This window comes from Pseudophryne corroboree, chromosome 3, assembly GCF_028390025.1.
Source record: "Pseudophryne corroboree isolate aPseCor3 chromosome 3, aPseCor3.hap2, whole genome shotgun sequence".
Lineage (NCBI taxonomy): Eukaryota > Metazoa > Chordata > Amphibia > Anura > Myobatrachidae > Pseudophryne > Pseudophryne corroboree.
In genome coordinates this window covers 562,636,109-562,656,668 of record NC_086446.1, presented here as the reverse complement: position 1 = coordinate 562,656,668, position 20,560 = coordinate 562,636,109, and the positions used below count along the sequence as shown (strand labels likewise).

General features: G+C 45.7%; 1 protein-coding gene and 1 long non-coding RNA gene across 6 annotated transcripts in view; one reads left to right on the top strand and one right to left on the bottom strand.

Annotated features, from left to right (window-relative positions):
- The window catches only part of ANKFN1 (ankyrin repeat and fibronectin type III domain containing 1), a 1,208,371-nt gene that overhangs the window by 354,491 nt on the left and 833,320 nt on the right, over nucleotides 1–20,560 (bottom strand). For all 5 annotated transcript variants that reach the window (XM_063961280.1, XM_063961279.1, XM_063961282.1 and 2 more), the window contains one exon: nucleotides 12,374–12,589. In XM_063961280.1, coding sequence (XP_063817350.1) covers nucleotides 12,374–12,589 — 216 coding nt within the window. The remainder of the gene's footprint in view (nucleotides 1–12,373; nucleotides 12,590–20,560) is intronic.
- The window catches only part of LOC135056305 (uncharacterized), a 200,501-nt gene that overhangs the window by 21,086 nt on the left and 158,855 nt on the right, over nucleotides 1–20,560 (top strand). The gene's annotated exons all lie outside the window — the stretch shown is intronic.

The following is a 20,560-nucleotide window of genomic DNA, read 5'->3' as shown; positions in this document are numbered from 1 at the left end:
GGAGTAAGTCTGGAGCTACTCAGAAACTGCTAAGAAATTTCTATTCGCAATTCTGCTAATCTTTCGTTCGCAATTCTGCTATGCTAAGATACACTCCCAGAGGGCGGCGGCTTAGCGTGTGCAATGCTGCTAAAAGCAGCTAGAGAGCTAACAACTCGGAATGAGGGCCAATGTCGGCGGCCCGGCCTGGGAGGGGATAAACTATGTGATATCGCTCATAGAGTGTATCGCATAGTGCAGTGGTTCCCAAACTGTTTGCCGTGGCTCCCTGTGGTGCCTCGGGACATTTGCAGGGGTGCCTTGGATTGGTGGTCCAGGACCAATTCAAATTATTTATGGTCAATATAATAGGCAAAACTAGTGCTAGTAGCTGTCAGTCATAAAATATGGGGACAAACAGAAGCAAATTTTGTCCCTCACCACACAATTGAGCCTAAGGATGACATATAAACACAATCTACTTAATTTAATATTTATTTCTAAATTTCTCAATAAGAAATTTTTGGCCTAGGGGTGCCGTGAAAAAAATTCTGATACTCTAGGGTGCCCTGATTCAAAAAAGTTTGGAAACCACAGGCATAGTGTGTACCCACCATAACCAGAAAGCAAGCTCTAACAATATCTGTTTATGCATAAAAACTTTTCTACTACTGCTACAATAGAACTGCATGATCAGTTTGATCACAAACATTCGATCTATTTCTGCTTCTATCTAACCATTAATTTGGAAACGTCCATGTAGGAAAAAGAAATACCTGCAAAACTAACATCATTCCTGCTATGGATATTTTGTTTTGATGGTGGAATATATGAGAAAATTTATACAAGAAATGCTTTTTTCTCTCTGATTTATAAATTGTCCACATATTTTTGTGCTGTGTGAATTGATGCTGCCTTCGAGGCTAATTCAGGATAAGTTGCAAATCGCGATCCAACCGGAATTTTTGCGGTGGGCCCGCGGGTGCATGCGCAGCGCCCGTACTGCACACGCACCCACACTTTCTGCGGGGGGCCGCAGAAAATGCGATCGCCCCTGCCTGTCAATCAGGCAGAGGTGGTCGCGGGGCGGGGGGGCCACAACGCTCCATTTCCAGGGAGAAGACGGAGCGTTGCCGGGGCGGGGCGAACGGTGGGCGGAGGTGGACAAACCGGGGCGTGTCAGGGGGCGTGATCGTAGCGGCTGCTGACGTCACACGCAGCTGCTACGATCAGGAAACTGGCGGCAAGTCTCCTGCGGCCGCAGCTAAGCTGCACCGGCAGGAGGGCTCCCACAGTTTCTGCTAACAAGCAGAAATTGCGAATGCTCCGCAATTTCTGCTTGTGTAACTGGGGAAGCTCCAGTCAGCATGCTGGGCGGCCTTGCCCTGCGATGGGCAGCCCCCAGCATGCAATCCAAAGGATAGCAAATCCTGCTGATTACTGAATTAGCCCATAGTCCAGCAGATTGCTTGTTAATCATATGTGGTCAATCTAAATCAGAAAGTGTCTGGATAGCAATAGCATTTAGGTGTGTTATTTATTTATTTTTAAAGGATATGGGGGGTAATTCCAAGTTGATCGCAGCAGGAATTTTGTTTAGCAGTTGGGCAAAACCATGTGCACTGCAGGGGAGGCAGATATAACATGTGCAGAAAGAGTTAGATTTGGGTGGGTTATTTTATTTCTGTGCAGGGTAAATACTGGCTGCTTTATTTTTACACTGCAATTTAAATTTCAGTTTGAATACATCCCACCCAAATCTAACTCTCCCTGCACATGTTATATCTCTCCCCCCTGTAGTGCACATGGTTTTGCCCAACTGCTAACAAATTTTCTGCTGCGATCAACTCAGAATTAGGCCCATGGTTGGATAAAACAGTTGATCAGCTGGTATTTGATATTTGATATTCTATATTTTATATGAAAAATAAAAATTAATTTTAAATATAGCTTGACAGAGCTTTGCGTCCATTTTGTTGTTTTTCTATATAAATAAATGTTAAAATAAAAATAAATAGAGCCTCTGCACCCTGGTAATAAACTCCACCTTCCTCAGCTATTTACTTTCCGATTCTTGAAAGAATTTTCAAGAGGCGCAATCACAAGGGGAGATAAAGTCAGACATGGCATTTGTAGTGCACTCCACGAGTATAGGTCACTACAAACAATTGCAATTATTATATATCTACTGGAATGCCTGGGAGACTCATAGATTTTTGGGGGCACTCCCTGACTCCCGAGAGACTAGACCATTCTGTAGATTCCCAAGAGTACACCATCTTTCTAGATCCTTCTACTTCCACGGTGAAGTGGGCAGTCCGGGAACTTGATGATGCACCCTCTATCTGTGGCTGCTGTTTGGGATCCCCCTGAGCTTCAATAACATTTTGACAAGTATGGTATACCGTAACCTCTACTATAATATGCTTACATATGATAGCACAGTAGATAATGTGACAGAATAATTGAACCTGTTGAGTCCTCAGATCTACAGTAAGAGAGCTACACTAAAACAGATCCTCCTGTAGTTACTCTGCACTATGATAACTCTTCACTCTTTCAAATTGATAATTCTTTCCTGTACTCCTAGGCCCCCAAAATGATACTAGATATTGACTGAAATATATACACTGCTCAAAAAAATAAAGGGAACACTAAAAGAACACATCCTAGATCTGAATGAATGAAATATTCTTATTAAATACTTTGTTCTTTACATAGTTGAATGTGCTGACAACAAAATCATACCAAAATTATCAATGGAAATCAAATTTATTAACCCATGGAGGTCTGGATTTGGAGTCACCCTCAAAATTAAAGTGGAAAAACACACTACAGGCTAAACCAACTTTGATGTAATGTCCTTAAAACAAGTCAAAATGAGGCTCAGTAGTGTGTGTGGCCTCCATGTGCCTGAATGACCTCCCTACAATGCCTGGGCATGCTCCTGATGAGGTGGCGGATGGTCTCCTGAGGGATCTCCTCCCAGACCTGGACTAAAGCATCCGCCAACTCCTGGACAGTCTGTGGTGCAACGTAGCATTAGTGGATGGAGTGAGACATGATGTCCCAGATATGCTCAATTGGATTCAGGTCTGGGGAACCGGCGGGCCAGTCCATAGCATCAATGCCTTCGTCTTGCAGGAACTGCTGGCACACTCCAGCCATATGAGGTCTAGCATTGTCTTGCATTAGGAGGAACCCAGGGCCAACCGCACCAGCATATGGTCTCACAAGGGGTCTGAGGATCTCATCTCAGTACCTAATGGCAGTCAGGCTACCTCTGGCGAGCACGTGGAGGGCTGTGCGTCACCCCAAAGAAATGCCACCCCACACCATTACTGACCCACTGCCAAACCGGTCATGCTGGAGGATGTTGCAGGCAGCAGAATGTTCTCCTTGGCGTCTCCAGACTCTGTCACATCTGTCACATGTGCTCAGTGAGAACCTGCTTTCATCTGTGAAGAGCACAGGGCGCCAGTGGCGAATTTGCCAATCTTGGTGTTCTCTGGCAAATGCCAAACGTCCTGCACGGTGTTGGGCTGTAAACATAACCCCCACCTGTGGACGTCGGGCCCTCATACCACCCTCATGGAGTCTGTTTCTGATCATTTGAGTAGACACATGCACATTTGTGGCTTGCTAGAGGTCATTTTGCATGGCTCTGGCAGTGCTCCTCCTGTTCCTCCTTGTACAAAGGCGGAGGTAGTGGTCCTGCTGCTGGGTTGTTGCCCTCCTACGGCCTCCTCCACATCTCCTGATGTACTGGCCTGTCTCCTGGTAGCGCCTCCATGCTCTGGACACTACGCTGACAGACACAAACCTTCTTGCCACAGCTCGCATTGATGTGCCATCCTGGATGAGCTGCACTACCTGAGCCACTTGTGTGGGTTGTAGGGAGGTCATACAGGCACGTGGAGGCCACACACACTACTGAGCCTCATTTTGATTTGTTTTAAGGACATTACATCAAAGTTGGTTTAGCCTGTAGTGTGTTTTTCCACTTTAATTTTGAGGGTGACTCCAAATCCAGACCTCCACGGGTTAATAAATTTGATTTCCATTGATAATTTTTGTGTGATTTTGTTGTCAGCACATTCAACTATGTAAAGAACAAAGTATTTAATAAGAATATTTCATTAATTCAGATCTAGGATGTGTTATTTTAGTGTTCCCTTTATTTTTTTGAGCAGTGTATATATATATATATATATATATATATATATATATACTGTAATGCATGTCTGAACTCCTATACTGTATAAAACAACCCATTATATGATATGGGATCCCATAGAGTATTATTAGTGTAGTTTAACAGTTTTAAAACCTGTCAATAGCAATCATAATAGGTATTTGTGGTAATTTTCATCATCATCATACAGAGGGGAGATTTATAAAAGTTTGACTAGAGATATAGTGGAGAAAGATAAAGCAACAACTGGATTGGTATCGGGATCCTGGCGTTTGGGACGATTGCAGTTAGAATACCATCAGCAGCATCAGTTGGTATCACCTTCTGACACCTGATAAGTAAGTAGTCTAACCCTCCCTGTGTACTCCCTAATCATCCGTCCCCGGAGCCTGACCCTAACCCCCACCCCCCATGCAGCCTAACCGTAACCCTCCCTCCTCACAGCCTAACCCTAACTGTCCCCCCTTAGTGCCTAACCCTATCCCCCCCTTTGGTAGTGCCTAACCCCAAACCACCTTCCCACAACTTAATCCTCCCCGGCATACTTACAATCGAGATGCCGGCAGGTGGTTTTCTGGTGCCAGCAATGTGATCCATGTCAAGATCCCTGCGTCGGTCTTCTGACCAATGTTGGGATTCCGGCGTCAGTATTACAACTGACGGCATCCGGAACGCGGTATGCTGACTGGATCCCCACCAACCAATCAACTTCCAACTGTTATTATTCAAACATAGCCTTTAACATGACAGGGCTGATTGGTTAATCTTAATCTCTCTCCAAGATTTGATACATTTTCCCCAGAAACTGTTCAACATAATCACAAACATCTTAGTGACCAATCATTTCTGGCAGCAATCCTAAATAAAGTAAATAGGTCAAAACTGCACACCCTAGTGGTTGTAATGAGAGGTGCTATCTGCTCAGATTTTATGGTACCACAGGAGAAGGAATGGGTGCAGATGCACTATGCAATCAAATTACAATATATAATATATAATAAGCGGTTGTTAGAATATAATTGGCCAATGATATGGGCTTGCCCACCGCGTCGAGGTCACCTCTACCGAGTAAGTCCCTAACACTTTAGGGTTCACATCAGGGTGCAGGGCACCCCCAAATCAGCCCAGCCACGATAAGCAAAGGTAGTTACGGAGTGTAGAAAGTGTTTTAAAATTAGACATAAAGTAGGTGGAAAAAAATATACATGGATAAAATAAATAACACACATAGGTGGTAGTGAAAAAATAGTGAATATAAGTGTTAGGGTGTGATGCCCCAGGGTGACCCAGACAGAATAGTTCAGGGGACCCCATGCCCCAATGCTTACTCCCAAATAAACTGACACTATATGCTAGCAACCTCTTATTATATATTGTATATTATAATTTACTGTAATGATTGCATAGTGCATCTGTACCTGTAGTACCATAAAATCTCAGCGACAGCACCTCTCATTAAAACCACTAGGGTGTGCAGTCTAGGCCCATTTCCTCTGTATAGTCTATACTACTATGTGTATAAATACACACCTGAAGTCTGAGATTACTTCATTCTTGACTAGCACCCCTCCCCCACCTACCCAACTGGTTTTAAGCTGGGACCTACATCTGACTGCACAACATTGATTCAGGCATAATGCAAAGTAAGTCCTATTATTTTCATATAGTGTCAGTTTATTTGGGGGTAAGCATTGGGGCGTGGGGACCCCTGAACTGTATATTTTTTTTCACCTACTTTATATCTAATTTTAGGCTGGGCTGATTTGGGGGTGCCCTGCGCCCCTATGTGAACCCCAAAATATTTGGGTCTTGCTCAATAGAGGTGACCTTGACGCGGTGGGCAAGCCCATATCATTGGCCAATTATATGCTAACAACCTCTTATTATATATTATATATTGTAATTTACTGTAATGATTGCATAGTGCATCTGCACCTATTCCTTCTCCTGTAGTAATCCTAAATAATAAGAATTTACTTACCGATAATTCTATTTCTCGGAGTCCGTAGTGGATGCTGGGGTTCCTGAAAGGACCATGGGGAATAGCGGCTCCGCAGGAGACAGGGCACAAAAAAGCAAAGCTTTTACCAGATCAGGTGGTGTGCACTGGCTCCTCCCCCTATGACCCTCCTCCAGACTCCAGTTAGGTACTGTGCCCGGACGAGCGTACACAATAAGGGAGGCAATTTGAATCCCGGGTAAGACTCATACCAGCCACACCAATCACACCGTACAACTTGTGATCTAAACCCAGTTAACAGTATGATAACAGAAAGAGTCTCTTAAAGATGGCTCCTTAACAATATAACCCGAATTTGTTAACAATAACTATGTACAGTATTGCAGATAATCCGCACTTGGGATGGGCGCCCAGCATCCACTACGGACTCCGAGAAATAGAATTATCGGTAAGTAAATTCTTATTTTCTCTATCGTCCTAAGTGGATGCTGGGGTTCCTGAAAGGACCATGGGGATTATACCAAAGCTCCCAAACGGGCGGGAGAGTGCGGATGACTCTGCAGCACCGAATGAGAGAATTCCAAGTCCTCTTTTGCCAGGGTATCAAATTTGTAGAATTTTACAAACGTGTTTTCCCCCGACCACGTAGCTGCTCGGCAGAATTGTAATGCCGAGACCCCTCGGGCAGCCGCCCAAGATGAGCCCACCTTCCTTGTGGAATGGGCCTTAACAGATTTAGGCTGTGGCAGGCCTGCCACAGAATGAGCAAGTTGAATTGTGTTACAAATCCAACGAGCAATCGTCTGCTTAGAAGCAGGGGCACCCAACTTGTTGGGTGCATATAGTATCAACAGCGAGTCAGATTTTCTGACTTCAGCCGTCCTTGAAATGTATATTTTTAAGGCTCTGACAACGTCCAACAACTTGGAGTCCTCCAAGTCGCCAGTGGCCGCAGGCACCACAATAGGTTGGTTCAGGTGAAACGCTGATACCACCTTAGGGAGAAAATGCGGACGAGTCCTCAGTTCTGCCCTATCCGAATGGAAGATTAGATAAGGGCTTTTATAAGATAAAGCCGCCAATTCAGATACTCTCCTGGCGGAAGCCAGGGCCAGTAACATAGTCACTTTCCATGTGAGATATTTAAAATCCACCTTTTTCAATGGTTCAAACCAATGGGATTTGAGGAAATCTAAAACTACATTTAGATCCCACGGTGCCACCGGAGGCACCACAGGAGGCTGTATATGCAGTACTCCTTTAACAAAAGTCTGTACCTCAGGAACTGAGGCCAATTCTTTTTGGAAGAATATTGACAGGGCCGAAATTTGAACCTTAATAGATCTCAATTTGAGACCCATAGACAATCCTGATTGTAGGAAAAGTAGGAAACGACCCAGTTGAAATTCCTCCGTCGGAACACTCCGATCCTCGCACCACGCGACATATTTTCGGCAAATGCGGTGATAATGTTTCGCGGTGACTTCCTTCCTTGCCTTAATCAAGGTAGGAATGACTTCTTCTGGAATGCCTTTCCCTTTTAGGATCTGGCGTTCAACCGCCATGCCGTCAAACGCAGCCGCGGTAAGTCTTGAAAGAGACAGGGACCCTGTTGTAGCAGGTCCCTTCTCAGAAGTAGAGGGCACGGGTCGTCCGTGACCAACTCTTGAAGTTCCGGGTACCAAGTCCTTCTTGGCCAATCCGGAGCCACTAGTATTGTTCTTACTCCTCCTCACCGTATAATCTTCAATACCTTTGGTATGAGAGGCAGAGGAGGAAACACATATACTGATTTGTACACCCAAGGTGTTACCAGTGCGTCCACAGCTATTGCCTGTGGATCTCTTGACCTGGCGCAATACTTGTCCAGTTTCTTGTTGAGGCGAGACGCCATCATGTCTACCATTGGTCTTTCCCAACAGTTTATTAGCATGTGGAAGACTTCTGGATGAAGACCCCCCTCTCCCGGGTGAATATCGTGTCTGCTGAGGAAGTCTGCTTCCCAGTTGTCCACGCCCGGGAAGAACACTGCTGACAGTGCTATTACGTGATTCTCCGCCCAGCGAAGAATCTTGGCAGCTTCTGCCATTGCACTCCTGCTTCTTGTGCCGCCCTGTCTGTTTACATGGGCGACCGCCGTGATGTTGTCCGACTGAATCAACACCGGTTTTCCTTGCAGGAGTGGTTCCGCCTGGCTTAGAGCATTTTAGATTGCTCTTAGTACCAGAATGTTTATGTGAAGAGACTTTTCCAGGTTCGTCCATACCCCCTGGAAGTTTCTTCCTTGTGTGACTGCTCCCCAACCTCTCAGGCTGGCGTCCGTGGTCACCAGGATCAAATCCTGTATGCCGAATCTGCGGCCCTCCAATAGATGAGCCTTTTGCCACCACCACAGAAGATATACCCTTGTCCTTGGCGACAGGGTTATTCGCAGGTGCATCTGAGGATGCGACCCTGACCATTTGTCCAACAGATCCCTTTGGAAAATTCTTGCATGGAATCTGCCGAATGGAATTGCTTCGTAAAAAGCCACCATTTTTCCCAGGACTCTTGTGCATTGATGTACAGACACCTTTCCTGGTTTTAGGAGGTTCCTGACAGGTCGGATAACTCCTTGGCTTTTTCCTCGGGAAGAAAAACCTTTTTCTGAACCGTGTCCAGAATCATCCCTAGGAACAGCAGACGTATCGTCGTAAAACAGCTGCGATTCTTGGAATATTTAGAAACCAGTCGTGCCGTCGAAGAACTACTTTAGATAGTGCTCTTCCGACCTCCAACTGTTCTCTGGAACTTGCCCTTTTTAGGTCGTGCAAGTAAGGGATAATTTAGATGCCTTTTTTCTTTGAAGAAACATCTTTTCGGCCATTACCTTGGTAAAAAGGCCCGGGGTGCCGTGGATAATTCAAACGGCATCTCTGAAACTGATATTGACAGTTCTGTACCACGAACCAGAGGTACCCTTGATGAGAAGGACAAAATTTGGACATGGAGGTAATCCTTGATGTCCAGGGACACCATATAGTCCCCTTTTTTCCGGTTCGCTATCACTGCTCTGAGTGACTTTATCTCGATTTGAACCTTTTATGTAAGTGTTCAAAACATTTTAGATTTAGACTATGTGTCACCAAGCCGTCTGGCTTCAGTACCACAATATAGTGTGGAAAAATAATACCCTTTTCCTTGTCGTAGGAGGAGTACTTTGATTATCACCTGCTGGATATACAGCTTGTGAATTGTTTCCAATGCTGCCTCCCTGTCGGAGGGAGCCGTTGGTAAAGCAGACTTCAGGAACCTGCGAGGAGAAGATGTCTCGACTCTCCAATCTTTACCCCTGGGATAATACTCGTACGATCTAGGGGTCAACTTGCGAGTGATCCCACTGCGCCCTGAGACTCTTGAGACTACCCCCCCACCTTGAGTCCGCTTGCACGGCCCCAGCGTCATGCTGAGGACTTGGCAGACGCGGTGGAGGGCTTCTTTTCCTGGGAAAGGGCTGCCTGCTGCAGTCTACTTCCCTTACCTCTATGTCTGGGCAGATATGACTGGCCTTTTGCCTGCATGCCCTCATGGGAAAGGAAAGATTGAGGCTGAAAAGACGGTGTCTTTTTTAGCTGAGATGTAACTTGGGGTAAAAAAGGTTGGATTTCCCAGCTGTTGCTGTGGTCCCCAGGTCCGATGGACCGACCCCCAAATAACTCCTTCCCTTTATACAGCAATACTTCCATCTGCCGTATGGGATCTGTATCACCTGACCACTGTCGTGTCCCTGACATCTTCTGGGAGATATGGACAACGCACTTATCTTGATGCCAGAGAGCAAATATCCCTCTGTGCATCTCACATACATATATATAGAATGCATCCTATTAAATGCTCTACATGAATAAAATATTTTCAGTCAGGGAATCCGACCAAGCCAACCCAGCACTGCATCTCCAGGCTGATGGCGATCGCTGGTCGCAGTATAACCACCGTATGTGTGTATATACTTTTTAGGATATTTTTCCAGCTTCCTATCAGCTGGCTCCTTGAGGGCGGCCGTATCTGGAGACGGTAACGCCACTTGATAAGCGTGTGAGCGCCTTATCACCCTAAGGGGTGTTTCCCAACGTACCCTAATTTCTGGCGGGAAAGGGTATAACGCCAATATTTGCTATCGGGGTAACCCTACGCATCATCACACACTTCATTTTATTTTATCTGATTCAGGAAAAACTACAGGTAGTTTTTTCACTCCCACATAATACCCTTTCTTGTGGTACTTGTAGTATCAGAAACACGTAACACCTCCTTCATTGCCCTTAACGTGTGGCCCTAATGAGAAATACGTTTGTTTATTCACCGTCGACACTGTATTCAGTGTCCGTGTCTGTGTCTGTGTCGACCGACTGAGGTAAATGGGCGTTTTTAAAACCCCTGACGGTGTTTCTGAGACGCCTGGACCGGTCCTAATAGATTGTCGGCCGTCTCATGTCGTCAACCGACCTTGCAGCGTGTTGACATTCTCACGTAATTCTCTAAATAAGCCATCCATTCCGGTGTCGACTCCCTAGAGAGTGACATCACCATTACAGGCAATTTCTCCGCCTCCTCACCAACATCGTCCTCATACATGTCGACACACACGTACCGACACACAGCACACACACCGGGAATGCTCTGACAGAGGACAGGACCCACTAGCCCTTTGGGGAGACAGAGGGAGAGTCTGCCAGCACACACCAAAAACGCTATAATTATATAGGGACAACCTTATATAAGTGTTTCTCCCTTATAGCATCTTTTATATATATACAATATCGCCAAAATCAGTGCCCCCCCTCTCTGTTTTAACCCTGTTTCTGTAGTGCAGTGCAGGGGAGAGCCTGGGAGCCTTCTCTCCAGCTTTTCTGTGAGAGAAAATGGCGCTGTGTGCTGAGGAGATAGGCCCCGCCCCTTTTTCGGCGGGCTCGTCTCCCGCTATTTTTGAAGTTAGGCAGGGGTTAAATATCTCCATATAGCCTCTGTGGGCTATATGTGAGGTATTTTTTGCCTCTAATAAGGTTTTTATTTGCCTCTCAGAGCGCCCCCCCCAGCGCTCTGCACCCTCAGTGACTGTTGTGTGAAGTGTGCTGAGAGGAAAATGGCGCACAGCTGCAGTGCTGTGCGCTACCTTTATGAAGACTCAGGAGTCTTCAGCCGCCGATTTTGGACCTCTTCTCTCTTCAGCGTCTGCAAGGGGGCCGGCGGCGCGGCTCCGGTGACCATCCAGGCTGTACCTGTGATCGTCCCTCTGGAGCTAGTGTCCAGTAGCCAAGCAGCAAATCCACTCTGCACGCAGGTGAGTTCACTACTTCTCCCCTAAGTCCCTCGTTGCAGTGATCCTGTTGCCAGCAGGACTCACTGTAAAGTAAAAAACCTAAGCTAAACTTTCTCTAAGCAGCTCTTTAGGAGAGCCACCTAGATTGCACCCTTCTCGTTCGGGCACAAAATCTAACTGGAGTCTGGAGGAGGGTCATAGGGGGAGGAGCCAGTGCACACCACCTGATCTGGTAAAAGCTTTGCTTTTTTGTGCCCTGTCTCCTGCGGAGCCGCTATTCCCCATGGTCCTTTCAGGAACCCCAGCATCCACTTAGGACGATAGAGAAATCCTGATAACAGTGCACAGCAGGAACACAATTATATTTAATAATAGCATTATGATTACTCTAATAACTTACAAAAGAATGCCATACTAAAAGATATATACAAAAATGGTTTGTTTAGGGATTCCTATACAGAAATATACTTTAATCTTCATTTATGGTATGATGCATGTCATAAAAGTATATAGTATATTATCTAGCACTCATACTTTAGATTTATTCCAGAGAATGGAGTGTTTAGTGTGAAGAGAAACTACTAAATCTATGTGTGATAGCTGTATACAGCACATTAAACTCCATAGCTGAGACTCTTCCATCATCGAGACCTCCAGGCTGCTATGTTCAAACATCACCATCTTATATATGCGTGTTTATTAAGTTAAAAGTAATCGACATTACATCAGCTTATTTGAAAAGCGACCAAATAAAGGATATTAAAAAAGGCTTTTGTGTGGGTTTCATTGAAAACATAAGAGAAAGACATTTGTTTAATGTACGCGGATGTCATGTCTAGTCGCACAATGCAATTAATTTCTGAAATTCCTGGACACACTAGGGTGTTGTTCAATCTGGTGTATGCTGGAAGAATTTGCTCACTCTAAATTTTGACATTACCTGGATGGTTATAAGCAAAATGTCCAGGGCTGTTGGTTCCTCGGGAGTCGACAGAGATTTCCTTTGGCTTTGCAATTTAGAGATCTGCATCCATTTACCGTTGAAAAATGAATACAATGTTTCTACTTCTCGAATTGTGACTATTAAGACATTCCCGTGTCTGTCCTTAATAGGCTCATAATATACCCGACCTAGGTTGTGAGTGCCAAGCAAATTCTGGAATAAAGACAAACAAAAATATCACAAGCTCAGACATGATGCAATATTAAGGTAAATCACTTTGTATGGGTAACATATTTTCATCGTCTCCTAGTTTGAACATTCCAACAAATATATGCCACCGTATTATGATCCAAAAAAATAAGCTTGAAAGAGAAGGGCCTGTGACACTCACTGACACACAAGACTGTGTGCTTCCGTGGATATAGGGGGTCATTCCGACCTGATCGCACGCTAGGATTTTTTGCTGCGCTGTGATCAGGTCAGAATTGCGCATGCATATGCATCGCATCGCGCAGGCGCGTCATACGGGTACAAAGTGGATCGTTGCTGAGCGATGGATTTTATGAAGAATCCATTCGCACAGCCGATCGCAAGGAGATTGACAGGAAGAAGGAGTTTGTGGGTGTTAACTGACCGTTTTCTGGGAGTGGTTGGAAAAACACAGGCGTGTCCAAGCGTTTGCAGGGCGGGTGTCTGACGTCAATTCCGGGTCCGGACAGGCTAAAGTAATCGCAGCGGCTGAGTAAGTTCTGAGCTACTCAGAAACTGCACAAAACTTTTTTGTAGTGCTCGGCTGCACATGCGATCGCACACTTGCAAAGCAAAAATTCACTGCCCTATGGGCAGCGACTATCTGTTTACAGCGCTGCAAAAAATAGCTAGCGAGCGATCAACTCGGAATGACCTCCATTGTTAGATCTTACCTACTTCTAAGTTCTAAGATGCTTAGGTCAATTCCCAAAGTATCAACTAATTTTAAGGATTCGTCTATTTCTTTTATTGTTATGGTTAGAATTTCCCTCCTCTTATCTATCAAGACTGTTTATATGGCCTTTGTGAACATGAAGCTTTAGGAGGTGTTTTTGACACCATAATCTTTCTGCATCAGTGTTGCAAGAGCCTCATATTACTTCTCTGTGCTGCTGGAGAACCTGAACCTTCCATTACCTAACACTCAGTCTACCCGGATGCAACCTGGGTCAGACCTCATTCACAATGCGGCTCATGGGTCGGCATTCACACTTCACATATGTGCAGTCTCTCTTTTGCTGGAGCTTAGAGATTAGATTATCTCCAAGAATCAGGAAATCCGTCTCTGCCCATGCTGTAAACGTGACCCGGTTTGGATAACCCAGGTTACCCATTTACACTGCACCATGACCCAGGTCGTTTCCGTGTCCAACCCTGGTTGCTACCCAGGTTATGTTTTTGTGACCCTTTCAGACTGAGGGGGATATTCAATTTGGTCCGAAGAGACATCGGGAGTAAAAACCCCCGATGTTTCTTCGGGTGCTGCGGTCGGGCTATTTAATTTGCTCGGCCGGTAACAAGTCCTCTTACACCCGAAAACACACAGGTTCAGTGAAACCTGTGTGTTTTCGGGTGAAACAGCCCCGTTTTCGGTTGAAAACGGGGCTGTTATCGGGCATTTTGCTTCGCCTGCCGGAGGCAGGTGAAGCAAAACCCCCTGATAAGCCGCGGCACGCGCCGGCTTATCGGGGCCAATTAAATAGCCCCCACCGGCCGATACTTATCACCCGGCACCCCGGGCCAAATTGAATATCCCCCTGAGCCGCGATCCGGGTCGACCCTGCAATAACCCAGGTTATTGTGGCGGTCTGAAAGGTGTATAATTGTTTAACATTTTAAAGCATCCAGTGTCACAGATTATCAGATAACAGGTGTATTTGCATATCTTTCTTTCCATTAGCTACACCATATGGGACAGCTTAGTGCGCCTTTTATTAATTAATTAAGGTCCTTATGTTTAAGTGTTTGCGGTTGAAGGCCTATACCATCAGTGCTACACCAATCTTCATAGTTATATTACTAGTTCACTTGTAATGTAACTTGCCACAATGGTATGAGCTATTTGATCATTTTAGCACTGTCTGCTAGAATATAATCAAACAGGTCTCAGTGAGGGCAGCAATGATGAACTTGTATAGTAAACAGTCTTATTTGTATTTCTTTCAGAAATTCTCAGGACAGTGCTAGCATTAATTATTCAAACTGGTTGGAGAGCTACAAACTTGTTCTGTGTACAATCACAGTTTTAGGTTCGTAGGCTAAGTTTGGATTTGTGTCTAGCCAAGTTAAAACTAGAGATGAGCGGGTTCGGTTTCTCTGAATCCGAACCCGCACGAACTTCATGTTTTTTTCACGGTTCCGAGCAGACTCGGATCCTCCCGCCTTGCTCGGTTAACCCGAGCGCGCCCGAACGTCATCATGACGCTGTCGGATTCTCGCGAGACTCGGATTCTATCGCGAGACTCAGATTCTATATAAGGAGCCGCGCGTCACCGCCATTTTCACACGTGCATTGAGATTGATAGGGAGAGGACGTGGCTGGCGTCCTCTCCATTTAGATTAGGGTTGAGAGAGAGAGAGAGAGATTGACCTGAGGCTGTGATACTGTAGAAGAGAGTGCAGAGTTTAGTGACTGACGACCACAGTGACCACCAGACAGTGCAGTTGTTTGTTTTATTTAATATATCCGTTCTCTGCCTGAAAAAAACGATACACACAGTGACTCAGTCACATACCATATCTGTGTGCACTGCTCAGCCCAGTGTGCTGCATCAATGTATATATATATCTGACTGTGCTCAGCTCACACAGCTTATAATTGTGGGGGAGACTGGGGAGCACTGCAGTGCCAGTTATAGGTTATAGCAGGAGCCAGGAGTACATAATATTATATTAAAATTAAACAGTGCACACTTTTGCTGCAGGAGTGCCACTGCCAGTGTGACTAGTGACCAGTGACCTGACCACCAGTATATATAATATTAGTAGTATACTATCTCTTTATCAACCAGTCTATATTAGCAGCAGACACAGTACAGTGCGGTAGTTCACGGCTGTGGCTACCTCTGTGTCGGCACTCGGCAGCCCGTCCATAATTGTATATACCACCTAACCGTGGTTTTTTTTTCTTTCTTTATAGTCATACTAGTTACGAGTATACTATCTCTTTATCAACCAGTCTATATTAGCAGCAGACACAGTACAGTGCGGTAGTTCACGGCTGTGGCTACCTCTGTGTCGGCACTCGGCAGCCCGTCCATAATTGTATATACCACCTAACCATGTTTTTTTTTTCTTTCTTTATACATACATACTAGTTACGAGTATACTATCTCTTTATCAACCAGTCTATATTAGCAGCAGACACAGTACAGTGCGGTAGTTCACGGCTGTGGCTACCTCTGTGTCGGCACTCGGCAGCCCGTCCATAATTGTATATACCACCTAACCGTGGTTTTTTTTTCTTTCTTTATACATACATACTAGTTACGAGTATACTATCTCTTTATCAACCAGTCTATATATTAGCAGCAGACACAGTACAGTGCGGTAGTTCACGGCTGTGGCTACCTCTGTGTCGGCACTCGGCAGCCCGTCCATAATTGTATATACCACCTAACCGTGGTTTTTTTTTCTTTCTTTATACATACATACTAGTTACGAGTATACTATCTCTTTATCAACCAGTCTATATTAGCAGCAGACACAGTACAGTGCGGTAGTTCACGGCTGTGGCTACCTCTGTGTCGGCACTCGGCAGCCCGTCCATAATTGTATAGACCACCTAACCGTGGTTTTTTTTCTTTCTTTATACATACATACTAGTTACGAGTATACTATCTCTTTATCAACCAGTCTATATATTAGCAGCAGACACAGTACAGTGCGGTAGTTCACGGCTGTGGCTACCTCTGTGTCGGCACTCGGCAGCCCGTCCATAATTGTATATACCACCTAACCGTGGTTTTTTTTTCTTTCTTTATACATACATACTAGTTACGAGTATACTATCTCTTTATCAACCAGTCTATATTAGCAGCAGACACAGTACAGTGCGGTAGTTCACGGCTGTGGCTACCTCTGTGTCGGCACTCGGCAGCCCGTCCATAATTGTATAGACCACCTAACCGTGGTTTTTTTTTCTTTCTTTATACATACATACTAGTTACGAGTATACTATCTCTTTATCAACCAGTCTATATATTAGCAGCAGACACAGTACAGTGCGGTAGTTCACGGCTGTGGCTACCTCTGTGTCGGCACTCGGCAGCCCGTCCATAATTGTATATACCACCTAACCGTGGTTTTTTTTTCTTTCTTTATACATACATACTAGTTACGAGTATACTATCTCTTTATCAACCAGTCTATATTAGCAGCAGACACAGTACAGTGCGGTAGTTCACGGCTGTGGCTACCTCTGTGTCGGCACTCGGCAGCCCGTCCATAATTGTATAGACCACCTAACCGTGGTTTTTTTTTCTTTCTTTATAGTCATACTAGTTACGAGTATACTATCTCTTTATCAACCAGTCTATATTAGCAGCAGACACAGTACAGTGCGGTAGTTCACGGCTGTGGCTACCTCTGTGTCGGCACACGGCAGCCCGTCCATAATTGTATATACCACCTAACCGTGGTTTTTTTTTCTTTCTTTATACATACATACTAGTTACGAGTATACTATCTCTTTATCAACCAGTCTATATATTAGCAGCAGACACAGTACAGTGCGGTAGTTCACGGCTGTGCCTACCTCTGTGTCGGCACTCGGCAGCCCGTCCATAATTGTATATACCACCTAACCGTGGTTTTTTTTTCTTTCTTTATAGTCATACTAGTTACGAGTATACTATCTCTTTATCAACCAGTCTATATTAGCAGCAGACACAGTACAGTGCGGTAGTTCACGGCTGTGGCTACCTCTGTGTCGGCACTCGGCAGCCCGTCCATAATTGTATAGACCACCTAACCGTGGTTTTTTTTTCTTTCTTCTTTATACATACATAGTTACATAGACATCTCTTTATCAACCAGTCTATATTAGCAGCAGACACAGTACAGTACGGTAGTTCACGGCTGTGGCTACCTCTGTGTCTGCACTCGGCAGGCAGTCCATAATTGTATACTAGTATCCATCTCCATTGTTTACCTGAGGTGCCTTTTAGTTGTGCCTATTAAAATATGGAGAACAAAAATGTTGAGGTTCCAAAATTAGGGAAAGATCAAGATCCACTTCCACCTCGTGCTGAAGCTGCTGCCACTAGTCATGGCCGAGACGATGAAATGCCAGCAACGTCGTCTGCCAAGGCCGATGCCCAATGTCATAGTACAGAGCATGTCAAATCCAAAACACCAAATATCAGAAAAAAAAGGACTCCAAAACCTAAAATAAAATTGTCGGAGGAGAAGCGTAAACTTGCCAATATGCCATTTACGACACGGAGTGGCAAGGAACGGCTGAGGCCCTGGCCTATGTTCATGGCTAGTGGTTCAGCTTCACATGAGGATGGAAGCACTCAGCCTCTCGCTAGAAAAATGAAAAGACTCAAGCTGGCAAAAGCAGCACAGCAAAGAACTGTGCATTCTTCGAAATCCCAAATCCACAAGGAGAGTCCAATTGTGTCGGTTGCGATGCCTGACCTTCCCAACACTGGACGTGAAGAGCATGCGCCTTCCACCATTTGCACGCCCCCTGCAAGTGCTGGAAGGAGCACCCGCAGTCCAGTTCCTGATAGTCAGATTGAAGATGTCAGTGTTGAAGTACACCAGGATGAGGAGGATATGGGTGTTGCTGGCGCTGGGGAGGAAATTGACCAGGAGGATTCTGATGGTGAGGTGGTTTGTTTAAGTCAGGCACCCGGGGAGACACCTGTTGTCCGTGGGAGGAATATGGCCGTTGACATGCCAGGTGAAAATACCAAAAAAATCAGCTCTTCGGTGTGGAGGTATTTCACCAGAAATGCGGACAACAGGTGTCAAGCCGTGTGTTCCCTTTGTCAAGCTGTAATAAGTAGGGGTAAGGACGTTAACCACCTCGGAACATCCTCCCTTATACGTCACCTGCAGCGCATTCATAATAAGTCAGTGACAAGTTCAAAAACTTTGGGTGACAGCGGAAGCAGTCCACTGACCAGTAAATCCCTTCCTCTTGTAACCAAGCTCACGCAAACCACCCCACCAACTCCCTCAGTGTCAATTTCCTCCTTCCCCAGGAATGCCAATAGTCCTGCAGGCCATGTCACTGGCAATTCTGACGAGTCCTCTCCTGCCTGGGATTCCTCCGATGCATCCTTGCGTGTAACGCCTACTGCTGCTGGCGCTGCTGTTGTTGCTGCTGGGAGTCGATGGTCATCCCAGAGGGGAAGTCGTAAGCCCACTTGTACTACTTCCAGTAAGCAATTGACTGTTCAACAGTCCTTTGCGAGGAAGATGAAATATCACAGCAGTCATCCTGCTGCAAAGCGGATAACTGAGGCCTTGACAACTATGTTGGTGTTAGACGTGCGTCCGGTATCCGCCGTTAGTTCACAGGGAACTAGACAATTTATTGAGGCAGTGTGCCCCCGTTACCAAATACCATCTAGGTTCCACTTCTCTAGGCAGGCGATACCGAGAATGTACACGGACGTCAGAAAAAGACTCACCAGTGTCCTAAAAAATGCAGTTGTACCCAATGTCCACTTAACCACGGACATGTGGACAAGTGGAGCAGGGCAGGGTCAGGACTATATGACTGTGACAGCCCACTGGGTAGATGTATGGACTCCCGCCGCAAGAACAGCAGCGGCGGCACCAGTAGCAGCATCTCGCAAACGCCAACTCTTTCCTAGGCAGGCTACGCTTTGTATCACCGCTTTCCAGAATACGCACACAGCTGAAAACCTCTTACGGCAACTGAGGAAGATCATCGCGGAATGGCTTACCCCAATTGGACTCTCCTGTGGATTTGTGGCATCGGACAACGCCAGCAATATTGTGTGTGCATTAAATATGGGCAAATTCCAGCACGTCCCATGTTTTGCACATACCTTGAATTTGGTGGTGCAGAATTTTTTAAAAAACGACAGGGGCGTGCAAGAGATGCTGTCGGTGGCCAGAAGAATTGCAGGACACTTTCGGCGTACAGGCACCACGTACAGAAGACTGGAGCACCACCAAAAACTACTGAACCTGCCCTGCCATCATCTGAAGCAAGAAGTGGTAACGAGGTGGAATTCAACCCTCTATATGCTTCAGAGGTTGGAGGAGCAGCAAAAGGCCATTCAAGCCTATACAATTGAGCACGATATAGTAGGTGGAATGCACCTGTCTCAGGCGCAGTGGAGAATGATTTCAACGTTGTGCAAGGTTCTGATGCCCTTTGAACTTGCCACACGTGAAGTCAGTTCAGACACTGCCAGCCTGAGTCAGGTCATTCCCCTCATCAGGCTTTTGCAGAAGAAGCTGGAGACATTGAAGGAGGAGCTAACACGGAGCGATTCCGCTAGGCATGTGGGACTTGTGGATGGAGCCCTTAATTCGCTTAACAAGGATTCACGGGTGGTCAATCTGTTGAAATCAGAGCACTACATTTTGGCCACCGTGCTCGATCCTAGATTTAAAGCCTACCTTGGATCTCTCTTTCCGGCAGACACAAGTCTGCTGGGGTTGAAAGACCTGCTGGTGACAAAATTGTCAAGTCAAGCGGAACGCGACCTGTCAACAACATCTCCTCCTTCACATTCTCCCGCAACTGGGGGTGCGAGGAAAAGGCTCAGAATTCCGAGCCCACCCGCTGGCGGTGATGCAGGGCAGTCTGGAGCGACTGCTGATGCTGACATCTGGTCCGGACTGAAGGACCTGACAACGATTACGGACATGTCGTCTACTGTCACTGCATATGATTCTCTCAACATTGATAGAATGGTGGAGGATTATATGAGTGACCGCATCCAAGTAGGCACGTCACACAGTCCGTACTTATACTGGCAGGAAAAAGAGGCAATTTGGAGGCCCTTGCACAAACTGGCTTTATTCTACCTAAGTTGCCCTCCCACAAGTGTGTACTCCGAAAGAGTGTTTAGTGCCGCCGCTCACCTTGTCAGCAATCGGCGTACGAGGTTACATCCAGAAAATGTGGAGAAGATGATGTTCATTAAAATGAATTATAAT